We start from the raw sequence: 13,346 nt of genomic DNA on the forward strand, positions 1-13,346 counted from the left end.
TGGGGGGAGGGGGAGAAGGGTGGGAGGAGGGGGGTAAGGGTGGGAGGAAGGGGAGGGAAATGGGAGGCTGGGAGGAGGTGGAAACTTTTTTTTTTCCTTTTATCAATAAAAACAAAGAATTTAAAAAAAAAAAAGAAAAGAAAAGAGGCTAACCCCTTATGGAGGATAGTGCATCTCTAGGTGGCTGTACCCTTTGCTTTTGGAAAGACAAAAGAAGTTTCTGACACTGAATCTCCTTGAAGCCATGGTGAAAATTTTCTCTTTTAATGGTTGTTCCAGTTGAGTTCTGTTTGCTACAGTGGTCCATTGGCACAAACAACAAATTCGTTTTTCAAAGTTTCCTATTAGCAGCAAGCTCACAAAGTCATTTTGTTTGGAAAGTAAAAGCTACACGACTTAAAAGCCTTGCTTTTAGATTTCAATTCACTCTAACAAGCAGTCTTTGTTGACTTCTATTCAATGCCATGGTCAGCACTGAGAGCTGGAACATGCATTTGAAAAATTGGAGGCATTTCCAAATTTTAGAATTAAGTTGCAAATTTAAGAGGAAGATATAAGTTTGCTGAAGATTACATAGCAGAGAGATTAAAATAATAGCTCTCTTATGCAACAATATTATGACCATTTTACCTCCAGCTCATTGTCCTGAGGCTATTTGTCTGCCTGGCTAATTTCTGAGGTAATATTTGTAATAGCTAGCATATATTAAACACAATTTCTATAAACTGTTTTATCTTACAATGCTTACAACAGCTTTGCCATAGAGGTATTGTTATGAAGACTTCAGAGACCTAAAAGCTTCATCAAGTTTACACAACTAGTAAGGACAAAGGCTAGATTTCAAGGTCAAAGTTTCCTGTTGGGCCAGCCCACATCCCTCAGCCCATATAGTCCAAACTCATACTTATTTTCATAACAAAGTTTCAGAACAATAAAAAATGTTATGTAACAGATTTTTTTTCTAATGGCTTAAAGCCAGAAACAATAAAGAACTGACATGATTATACAGTCCTATGAGAAAGATTAACACTTAATTTACAACTTTAGATATCAATCTCTATGATCCCGACAGATCAATATTAGTTTAGAGTGTGTTACTGAGTTCTTTTACGCATTGGGAAATCCTATTGCCTTTGAGCTGTTTCCTGAGATTCTGTTTGCGTGTGGCATATATGTCTTAGCCTGTGATCTGAATCAGTTTCCTTTTGAAATATTTCAGAATATTTGTCCATTGAAACAGCTTTAAAATATGTAGAAATATGTATTACAGATACCTGAAATATGTGGGAAAATATATTATAACTTCTAGAAACATAATAGCATTAAATCAAGGTACTGTGTATTGCCTTTAGATTTAAAATATCTAATAATTTTGCAAGAAACAAATATTTTTATTAAGCCCTCTAGAAAGGTAACTAATTTAAGAGATCTTATTTGATTATTTGTGAACATTTGTTTCTTGTATCATATTCTTTGGGTAAGCAAAAGTTCTAACCATTTATACACTATTTGTAACTTCTACTGTAGCAAATTGCACATCTTGTCAATTAGGAGCTAGAAACACTCTCCATCCAATAAGCACTGCATAATTGTTATTGCTTCTTGATAAGAACCGTTTCTTTTCACCCTGAGTTTGTTTCCATTACAGTCTCCCTAATAGTAATGTACATCCCTTACTGGAATCAACAAGGGGTTTGAATTTTTTGGTAAGAAGAGTCCCTCCTGAATGGGATTGGAGGGATTCAAGGAGCAGTGATGACAGAATGATTTACTCTCGAGAAAGATTGCTCATACAGAAAAGACTCCAATTTCCCTTTAGTGCTCATTGTATATAGAACACTAACAATGATCATATACCAGCTAAATAAAACACATTTTTGTAATTAATGAAAAAATGTTGCCTTTTAGGCCACGTGATGTTAAAGAACTTGAAGTTAACAATTTAGTCAAAGCAAGAGTGACTGGTATAATGTTCCCAGGTTGACTCTGTGGGATAGGGATGCTTGCAAGTTGTATTGTACCAACCATGGTCAGTTTTACTAAGTTAGTCCACCTTTCTTTCCTTTTTATTCTTATGTTCATACTCCAAGGACTTTGAGCTCAGGAAGATCAGTAATAGCTACAGTTCCAATGTGATAAATATTGTACTAAACAGCCATATAACCATTAAATTTGTGTCTACAAGGAATGTAGACTAATTGTATTTTTGTAGACATGCCAATATACATTTTCATCTGTAGATTGACTGAGCATTTTTATGTCACATCATTGTAGTCTAACAATGAATGATACCTGTATTTCTTTAACTAAATTCACACCTCAGGTTTAAGGAATATCTCCTAAAACAAAATCCATTATTTAATTTTAAGAATATACACGACTTTTAAAAATAAATAATACTTGTATTCAAATAAAATTCTAACACTTTGTGATCCTCTGTTATTAATCCAATGAGTATGAATATCATGTGGAAATTAGTATATTAGGAGCTGACAATTAGAATTAAATAACTTATTTTTATTTAAATGACTATACACACAACCTGTCAAGTTGATTTCCTTCTTTCTTAACACAGACAATTGTTTGTGCTTTTTCAGTCTATCCGAGAAGTCACAGGCTACGTCCTGGTGGCCCTCAACCAGTTTCGGTATCTTCCTCTGGAGAATTTACGCATAATTCGAGGAACAAAGCTCTATGAAGATCGCTATGCCTTAGCGATATTCCTAAACTACAGAAAAGATGGCAACTTTGGACTTCAAGAACTTGGATTGAAGAACCTGACTGGTAAGAAAAATTTGACACTAATGCATAACATGATATATTGCGCTCATGAGCATACGTGAGGTTTCTGACATTCAGGTGTGGAAGTGTCTGGGATTCCTAAGTCAGTGGTATGCACTCATTTCATGAGAAATGATGCCTCTCTGGTATCCTCATTTTTATTTGCAGATGTAAGTGCCAGATGGAAGATAGCAGAATGTTGTATCTCAGCTGAACAGAAGTACACACTCTAAGAAAAGCTCAGCCAACTGCAAACAGAGATAGGAAACAGGTGTAAGAATGCTGTTTGGTGGTCTCAGGTGAATGGTGGACCAGATCATCAAACCTCTGCGATAAAAACACAGTGCTCATGCCTGTCAGAGCTTAGCGGTGCCCAAGCTATTACATCTAGTTCAATTAATCTTTAGATTTTTTTTAAAGAGGATCACTGAGTTTAGGGAAACAGTCTAATGTTTCAATTTCTCCCATTTAGTAGTTCACTGAATACCATCACTAGTTCTCAGCATACTTTGGGGCCATCCGTGAGAGTTTCTCAGCTTTGCAACAACATGAAATAAACTAGATTAACATCTAGATAATAAACTTTGCAGCAATTCTTTTTTAGTTCATGCTTGTTAAAGCTCATATAAACTCAGATGGAATACTATTTTAAATAATCAAGAATTTTACCAAATATATCTAAAATGCTCCAAATAAAACATTCAAACCTACCAGTAGCTCACATTATTAAGTTACTTAAAATTATTAACATATATGCATGTACTATATTAAATATATAGTGATTTATGCTGATGATTATGTTTATTTTGAGTGCATTCAGTGAAGTTTGTGCACCCTGAAAAAATTAAATACTTTGAGGGAGTTTTCCATAAATATGATTAGCAATGATAACTTATTGAGACAGCTTTCTGATATGCACAATATATGAAGTAGGATACAGGCTTAAAGATAAAAATTTTAATTTCACAAAAATCCAGATATGCAACATAAAACTGGGAAATTTGGGGAACAGAAATGAATAATGATAATGTCAGTTTTTAGGACGGAGTTACTTTAGAGTTGATGGAATTACAGTAAATACTTACTATTGGGAATGTATTGGTTTCTATACCAACCTTACTACTTCATTTTTTACAGGATAATTGTCCTACTGAAAGATAGCTTTTTTTTTTGACAAAATTACTACTAACATATAAGTAATGCCAGGAGGATGAGTTTTGAAAATAAGATGGTCAAGGGGAAAAGCTGACTGCTAGAATGAGAGATCTAAAAATGAGATAATACAAATAAAACTTACACAGTAATCATTGTGTGCCTTTCATGAATTTTCTATGATTATGTTAGGAATAAAAGGAGGAAATCCCTTTTTCAGAAATTTTTAAAATACTAGAATCCTCTTGTTATTATATACATTGAACTAGTTGAATTATGTTTTCTGTATATAAAGAAGTTGTTAAAAATTCCTCATATTCATTTCTCATAACATCATGACTTATAAAATAGTAGCCAAGGTTTTAAAATAAAATTATGTCACATTCAAATATGTTTTAGCCACTGGATTCATTGCATATATTAATTATGATTATGACAGTTGAATGATATTTCTTGTTATGCTAAAATATAACTATCATTCAAAAGTAATCTTTAACTTATATAGTGTAATAAAATTTCTGGACACTTGTAGAAATGAATAATTTATCTATTTACTTATTTTTGTTTAATTGGTTTTATGGTGCATTGTTTTTCTCTGCTCCCTCCTTTTTTTATCCTCTCCCATGATCCCACACTCCCAATTTACTCAGGAGATCTTGTCTTCTCCTACTTGAGATGAATAATTTATTAAACCTAAGGGATGGTTTCTTAGAAAATCTGTGTTCTTTAAAAGCTATTATTTCTTTCCTTTTAGCATGCGACTCAAAGAACTATGTAATAAGATAAATTGTGAAAATTCTGTGCATTGTGGACGTTTTCAGATATTTGATTTGTTGTTTAGAGGTTGACAGTCATGTCAAAATATTTCTGTAAGCATCTAGAATGGTTGAACCTTAGGTCACATGGTTGGCGTGATGACTACAATTCTGTTATGAACTGCACAATAAACACTTTCCATTGTATGTGATAATGCGTGAGGGATGCCTGAAGATATTTAACTATGCATATGAAGAGGAGTTTGGGGAAAGTTTTCTTTTTCTACCTTGGAGAGATAAATAGTCTGGTGATGTCTTTAAAATAAAGAGTAAATATTGCAATTCCATCTAGATAAGATTGGGTTTATGCTTACAAAGATATGACGTTCATGTTTGTATTTTATTGTTCTACAAAGGAGGATGATAATTTAAAAATTATATTACATAGAGAGCTATGAGCTTTGTTCTAATTATAATCTAATAAAAATAAGCATGGTTATTTAAACATCTAAGTGTACTAGCCTATCAATGTGTATTTGACATAATAATGTTGCTTTGGGTGTTTTCACTGCAAATCATAGACTGAACCTGAGGTGTGCTGAATGACAACTCTGGGGGAGGATTAGTAACATGTCTAAAGACCTTCACGGGATTCTGATTACTGAGGCTTTGGGTTTCCTTTTCCAGATGATTTAAAGCAATGTTACCAAAGAGCAATAGCACAATATCTCTTTAACTTTTCACTCGTCTTTGGATAAAGTAATTTTCGTTCATCTATCATATTATAAAAAGTAGAGGAGGAGTGAGACAGAGACAGATATTCTTTCATTGCACACCAATAATTATATTCTAGATTGGCTTCAGAACATAAAAATCGTAGTGGAATCCTGGATAGAAATGTGGATAAATGATCTGTGAGGGCCAGGGATGAATTGCAGATGGTAGAATGCCTGCCTTTATATTCAAGAAGCCCCGGCTTTAGTCCTTTTCTCTTTATAAAGCTAGGTATATTGATGTACTCCCTTAAGGCCACAACACACACACTAGCAAAGAGTATCAGAAGTTCAATATTTTTCTAAAGTATATAGAAAATTAGTAGCAACGCTGGAATACCAGAAGCCACGTCTGTAAAAAAATAGTTCTAGAGATAAAGGTGCTGTGATAAATATCCTGTATCATTTCGTTTAGTAAAAACTTACTACCTACTAAATATTTTCAAAGATTATGATAATTCATACTGAATCTTCTTAACCACCAGTTTTTTTAAGCATTTATAAGAAAAAATAGCATAGAGTGTTTTGCAGGTTAAAAAGTAGTTGCATGGCATAGCAAAATATTTTGGGACTTTAAGTCTTGGCATTGGGAAGATGGTTAGTCTGTGACATGCTTGCTGTATGAGGACCTGATATTATTCTCCAGAATCCATGTAAATTCCAGGGAGTGGTGAAACACTTCTATCATCTCTATGCTGGGGACGTAAAAAGACAAGTAGATCCCTGAGTTTACTGACGCAAGAGTATAACTTAATTGGATAGCTGCAAGTCTAGGAGGCACACTATGTCAAAGGAATGGTCTATGGACTGCCTGTGGAATGACACTTGAGAGTGGCCTCTTAACCTCCATTTACTATCCTCATATACATACAGAGAAACATGTACACACATAAAATTTAAAGACTTTTTATATGTTTATAGTATGTATTTCTTATCACATAATTTTAACTATGTTGACATTAGAAAAGAATGCCTTGAAAAAAGCACATTCTCTTCTTGTGTAAAGTGGATGTTTGGATACATGAGTACCATCTTTATGTTTGTTAGTGATTAGCTGCTGTCTGAGTGTATATAAATTAACTCTCCTCTTAAGCACAGTTAAGCTTGATGTTCACCGAAAGCTGTTCCATGGGTTTGATATATTGCTGATGTATAGAAAGGGAATCTCAATGAGGAAATCTTTGACTTAGATTAGCCTGTAGGAATGAGTGGGATCATTCTTCTCAGTTGTGTTAGTTCAGATGGGAGAACCCACCTTTATACAGTGGGATAAGCCCTTGACTGAATAAAATTCAGAAAACATGCTGATTAGTATTAACACGCAAACATTAGTTCAGTGTTATCTGAACTCGACTTTGGATTTAGTGTGGTCAGTTCTCTTGATCTCCTGCTATTGTGATTTCCCTACTAGTATGTATTATAACCTCAAGTTTAAAGCTCAAATAAGCTCTTCCCCTCAAGTTGTTTTCATGAGGGTATTATTATACAGCATTGGGAAACAAAGCCAAAAGGCTGATGAAGGCTTTATTACCTATATATTTCATTCTATATATAACATGAAATATACTTAAACTGTAGCATCTCCCACCATGCTTAAACAGAAAAGTATGTTTAACAGTGCCAATAACATTTCTGTGATTGATTATTACTGAGACGAGAGTAGAGAAAAGAAGGTTTCTAGGCAAAGAATAGACTACGTAAATCCCAGCATCATCTGGCTGTCCTGCTAACACAGCATATTCTTTTCTGCATAGAGGAAAGACATGGTTTGACCAGGGTACAGAGCACCAACAATTGGGTCTAAGTCTCTAGAAGTCTTTCAGAATGTCACTTCTATGTAGTAAGGAGGCAGCTCGTTCATTTCCCAGCTGCCCAGACTCCCAAAATAACCACACAGAAACTGTATTAATTACATCACTGCTTGGCCAGTTACTTAAGCATATTGATAGCTAGCTCTTACATCTAGAATTAACCCATCTTCATTATTTTATATTTTATCATGAGGCTCCCTTTCCATAGCTTCTCCTCACTCTACCTCCTTTCTCCCAGCATTCAGTTTAGTTTTCCCTGTCTAGCTCTGTTCTACCCTATCGGGCCAAGCAGTTTCTTTACTAACCAATGGTATTCACATCATACAGAAAGGAATTCCCCATCACTTGTACCTCTGAGGACTACAGACTAGCATCTAAAAAGAGATTAAACTTATGACATATAATAACCATAGAACCTTCTATTATAAATTCATTCTATATGTTATTAGAATGGATAATTTAACCTAACATATAAGATAAAGTTTGCATAAGATTGAATCATTGAATAATACTCGTTATATATATTCTCTTTATGTAATTCTCTTTCATAATTGCTAGCCACAAAAAATTAGGTACAAACACAAAACATGAAAACATATATGGGTATGTATATTGTACTAAACTTCATTTTAAGTAATTTAATTAATCTCATTTTATAAATTGTGGGAATATATTTTTGATTAGGTAAAATGAATAGGTGAAATTGAGGCTAATATATAGGTACATGTTTTCGATTAAGATCTTTAAGCATTTTCAAAGTGGTTGCACAAGTTTGCATTCCCACCATCAATGGATGAGTGTTCCCCTTGCTCCACAACCTCTCCAGCATAGGCTATCATTAGTATTTTTGATCTTAGCCATTCTGACAGGTGTAAGATGGTATCTCACAGTTGTTTTGATTTGCATTTCCCTGATAGCCAAGGATGAAGAATGTGTCGTTAAGTATCTTTTGGTCATTTAAAATTCTTTTGATGAGAATTCTCTGTTTAGTTCAGTACACCACTTTTTAATTGGGTTATTTAAAATTTTGTCTAATTTCTTGAGTTCTTTATATATTTTGGAGATCAGTGCTTTTTCTGATGTGGGGTTGGTGAAGATTTTTTTCCCACTCAGTAGGCTGAGCTCCCAGGATCCAGTTGAAGAATGGAGGGAGTGAGAGTATGAGCAAGGAATTCAGGACCATGAGGTGTCATCCACTGCGGCAGTTTGCTTTAGCTAATGGGAGCTCACAAACTCCAACAGGGAGTGAAGGAGCATGGGAATAACCAAACCCCTCTGAAGGGGGTTGACAGCTGGGACAGACTGAGGGGCTACCGATAGTGACACTTGGATGTGTCTCTACTTGCATATACCGGCTTCATGGGATCCTATTTTCTTTGGATGTAAACCTTGATCAGCCTAGACATAGTAGAAAGGGCCTTGGTACATGGCACTTGGGTGCATGGCACCTTTTAGGGTTGGAGGGATGGGAGGAGGGTCTGTGGATGGAGAGGGGAAGGAAAGGGAGGCAATGAGGTAGTAGGAATTTAGATTGGTATTTTTTTAAGTAATAAAAAAGGAAAAAAAAGATCTTCAAGTATTTTCCTATAATCACTGTTTTACAAATAATATAATCATTTCCCCAGTTTTATAGTGGATTATCTTAATTAGATCATTAGCTGAGATGTAAACAAAATTTTATACAAAAAGTAAATAACATGTGATGGTATTTTTGGAAACTCTCAATAATAACATAAAGGACACATTAAGTTTACTGCATTCTAGTAGTATAAAAATAGAATGCTTTGTGGAGGGTGCTTTACATCTCACTGATGTAAAACTTTTTTTCATTTTAATTATGATTTTGTTTGGTCCAAGTGCAATTTCTTAACATTTATTTATTTTTAATTAATTAATTAATTCATTAATTAATTAAAGATCTCTGTCTCTTCCCCACCACCACCTCCCATTTCCCTCCCCTTTCACTCAATCAAGTCCCCCTCCCTGGTCAGCCCAAAGAGCAATCAGGGTTCCCTGCCCTGTGGAAAGTCCAAGGACCACCCATCTCCATCCAGGTCTAGTAAGGTGAGCATCTAAACTGCCTAGGCTCCCACAAAGCCAGTACATGCAGTAGGATCAGAAACCCATTACCATTGTTCTTGAGTTCTCAGTAGTCCTCATTGTCTGCTATGTTCAGAGAGTCCGGTTTTATCCCATGCTTCTTCAGAGCCATTCAGCTGGCCTTGGTGAGTTCCCAATAGAACATCCCCATTGTCTCAGTGTGTGGGTGCAACCCTCGCGGTCCTGAGTTCCTTGCTCGTGCTCTCTCTCCTGCTCCTTATTTGGACCTTGATATTTCTGTCTGGTGCTCCAATGTGGGTCTCTGTCTCTGTCTCCTTTCATCACCTGATGAAGGTTAATATTCAGGAGGATGCCTATATGTTTTTCTTTGGGTTCTCCTTCTTATTTAGCTTCTCTAGGATCAGTAATTATAGGCTCAGTGTCCTTTATTTATGGCTAGAAACAAATATGAGTGAGTACGTACCATTTTCCTCTTTTTGGGTCTGGCTTACCTCACTCAGGATAGTGTTTTCTATTTCCATCCATTTGCATGCAAAATTCAAGAAGTCCTTGTTTTTTACAAGCCAGGACTTGAGAATAATATCACTGAATTACCCTAGGTTTTAGATGCATATGGGTCACTGATTAAAAGAGAACCTTAAAATAATACAATACCTATCTTCTATTATTTAAAAGTAACAAACCTCCTACATATTAGCGCTCACAAAAATAACCAATTTCTTCATGGGCAGACTCTGTGCTTGACACAATGAATGTCAAAGAACATCAGAATTCTCGGTTTAATGCCTATCTATTCCTAATAGCCTGAGCATCTCAGAAACTCAGTCTTTATCATGAAAACTCTGAAGAAAATGTTAAGTCACAGGCATTAAAGGAAAAAGCAAAGAGATGCCAACTATAACACCTTTCACACAGATGATACTCAGAAAACCATAGTTTTTTGGTAGCCATGCTAATATTTGAGCTAGACATTTTTTGTTTATGAAATATTACCAAAACTCTTCTGCCTATTCAGATGTATCCCAGATCAATCGTTGGAGCTTTAGATATAACTTGTTTAGGCAAAAACACTGCTTCAATCTCTTCTGATACTCTGTTGCACGTATTCTGTGCCTTAGATATGTTTCCCTGGCACGGAAAAGCCCAGGTTCTTTGTTTATTCAGCACATAACACTGTCTACATCTCACACTTGCTCCCTATTCTTCATTTTCTTAGACACAGACATTTTGCTTTCAGTCCTTCATTTCAAATCCCATCACCAGATTCGCCTTTCATGTGCCCTGATATTGGTCTTGACACATACAAGATATATACTAATTCTGCATTCTTTTTTTGACACTAGAGTTGCCAAGCATCCTGCATCTGTTTTATGAAAGGTCTTAGTGCTGTTTAAGTAGGGTCAATTTGGCCACTTCAGGAACTCTGAGTGAATAGAATGCTTGACAAAGGCTCTACTCACATTTATGTTATGAGACCTATTCTGAAATTTGGAGAAAGAATATCACAACAATCCTCCCAGCTTAAGGACAGACTTCTAGAAAATGATGAGATCAAAGCTAATTTGCAGCAAGCATCCTGTGAAGCAGAGAATCAGTCAAAAGAGTGACAGTTTCTTGTGAAGAGTCTATAATTTGTAGAAACGATTCCTCAATCAAAGCTCTTATAAAATACTGTTTCCTTGTCATGTTAGATAGTGTGCATTGACTAGAAGGGAAAGTATAACATTCTATTTAAATCTAGAGACAAGAGTTATATTTAAAAACGGAAAGTTAATTATGGAATCAAAGAGTCGTGACTGTCATTTTAGTTTCCCCCTCAACCACGAAGGTTTAGACAACGGAGGACTGAATTTCAGAAACTGAGTGAGAGGGACATGAGGATATCTCCTCATCCCTGCCATGAATTAGGAAATATCATGACCATAGTGTAATGGACCGTGGGTTGGGGCTACCAGGTAGGCTTTCCAGGTCATAGACTCATAAACTTCTTCAGTAAACCATTTTTAGTAATGGCAGTAAAGTGGTCTGCATGGGAGTGGAGCTACAGAGAGGGTTCAGTGGGAAGTACATTTGTTATTCTTTCAGAGAACCTGGGTTTGGTTCCTAGTACACTTATTAAGGTTCAAAACTGCCCATAATTACAGTTCTAAAGGGTCTGATGCCCTTTTCTGGCCTCTAAAGACTTTCTATGTACACGGTGCACAAATTTACGTGTAGATATATAGCCATAAACAAAAATAAATAAAGCAGATGTAAATCACAGCCTGTGTAACTTAGGTCATGTTCAGGGATTCCGAAGGAGAGCCAGTCTGCTAGGCAATCTTAATAAATGCATTAAGTGTCCTTCAAAAGATCTCTGGATTGTTCACACGTTTTGATAGTCTCTTACAACTGTATGCTACTTAGAACTTTGAAGCCTTACTACTATACCACTTAGAACTTTTAAGAAACAATACTGAAGAACTTCTTAAACATTATTTCTTGTTTCTAAGGTAAAATAAGATCTTCATGCCTCTTTTTCCCTAGAGAGGACATAATTTACAAGACAGGTAAGGTAATGCACAATCTCCTTAATTAAGCAAGCATGCATGTTTGGGGGGTTACAATGGGGAACATTTCTTCCTCAGGATCCTATAGCAAAAGGAGAGTTGGCTACTTCTCACTAAGGCTCTGAGATTTCAAGTATATATCAGTGAAGAAATAAGTATATATATCAGAGCACTTTCCCTTCCTTCCTTACCCCAGAACAATAGCATTCATTGATGATGTGAACTGTAAAGAAGTGACAAACTCACCTTATTGTGTGCTAGATCCTAATCAAAGAATAGCTGAGCTGGGGTCAGGACCTCTAAGTCTCTAGAAGAAGAGTTTAAATACTATTTAGAAATAACGCATCTATATTCTCAGAAATAATGAAGTGTGAATATCATCACTGATTTGCTGCTGTTCTTATCAGAGCATTAAGTTAAATGACAGAAGGCAGCCCACATATGTTACATCTTAAACCATCCTCTGAGTTAGCAGAGCTTATAAAACTCTCCATTTCCCCTTTACTGAACATCTGTGTGATATGCATTGATACTGAAGTTTATACTGTACAAACACCTCATTGTTTCTTTTGCTTTCTGTTTTACTCATTGCCCCATGTTGCTGACATGGCAAGCACTTCTCTTGTAATTTGATTATATCTGTACAAATCCACCATACTGCCCTATAACTGAATAGGGTATACCATGTACTAAAATCTCCAACTCTTTCTCTTTGTTTTCTCTTATTTCCAAGAATTTTAAGTTAATTACTCCAAGAAAGACCTCCATAAAATAAATATTAAATGTTTTGTAAATACAAATATTCAAACCTTAAATTCTTAATGTTTGTAGCTCAGTTCTTGCTATGACATTTGGATAATGTTCGAAAATACTATAAATACAAACAAATGCACACTTTGTCAGTAATGAAGGTACTTCTTTAAATTAAATGTAAGAACTCTGGGAATTCATTCTACTGTCACTGTAGATTTTTTTCTAAATAGAATTCACCTGTAGAATTTTTTAAAATAAAGGTAATGATTTGTGAACCATCATCTGCAAGCATTTATTAGTTGGTTCAATATTACTGGTAGAAGTTCAAGATTCTTTTCAAAAGTTATGTCAGTTCAAATATTCATTAACTTGGTTTGTTCTGCTTATATATTCAAATCATTGTGCTAAACACGAGCTTCTCTAAATTATCTCTACATACCTGTCTTCTCTTGGTAAATATTTTGTTTCTGGCAAATATTTACACTTTAGCTGGAGTGTGTAGGCATAAGGGAAGTGTTTTTCCAAATCATGATTAATATTATTTCTGCAGTTAAGCTTGTCTGCAGGACAAGGAGCCTCTATTTTGATGCTTTGTTCTCCTCAAAATGACTGTTCAATCTCTGGAGAGCAAGATATATTCCCATTGTCTTGTACAATGAAAGAACCAGTTGCCATTTGTAACTACTGAGTTAGGGCTAGTACAACTGAGGA

At 35.3% G+C, this 13,346-nt stretch overlaps 1 protein-coding gene across 4 annotated transcripts in view; it reads left to right on the forward strand.

The window, feature by feature from the left end:
* The window catches only part of Erbb4 (erb-b2 receptor tyrosine kinase 4), a 1,055,173-nt gene that overhangs the window by 524,333 nt on the left and 517,494 nt on the right, over positions 1-13,346 (forward strand). For all 4 annotated transcript variants that reach the window (XM_026786414.1, XM_026786416.1, XM_026786413.1 and 1 more), the window contains exon 3: positions 2,598-2,784. In XM_026786414.1, coding sequence (XP_026642215.1) covers positions 2,598-2,784 — 187 coding nt within the window. The remainder of the gene's footprint in view (positions 1-2,597; positions 2,785-13,346) is intronic.

This window comes from Microtus ochrogaster, linkage group LG4 (genome assembly GCF_000317375.1).
Source record: "Microtus ochrogaster isolate Prairie Vole_2 linkage group LG4, MicOch1.0, whole genome shotgun sequence".
Taxonomy (NCBI): domain Eukaryota; kingdom Metazoa; phylum Chordata; class Mammalia; order Rodentia; family Cricetidae; genus Microtus; species Microtus ochrogaster.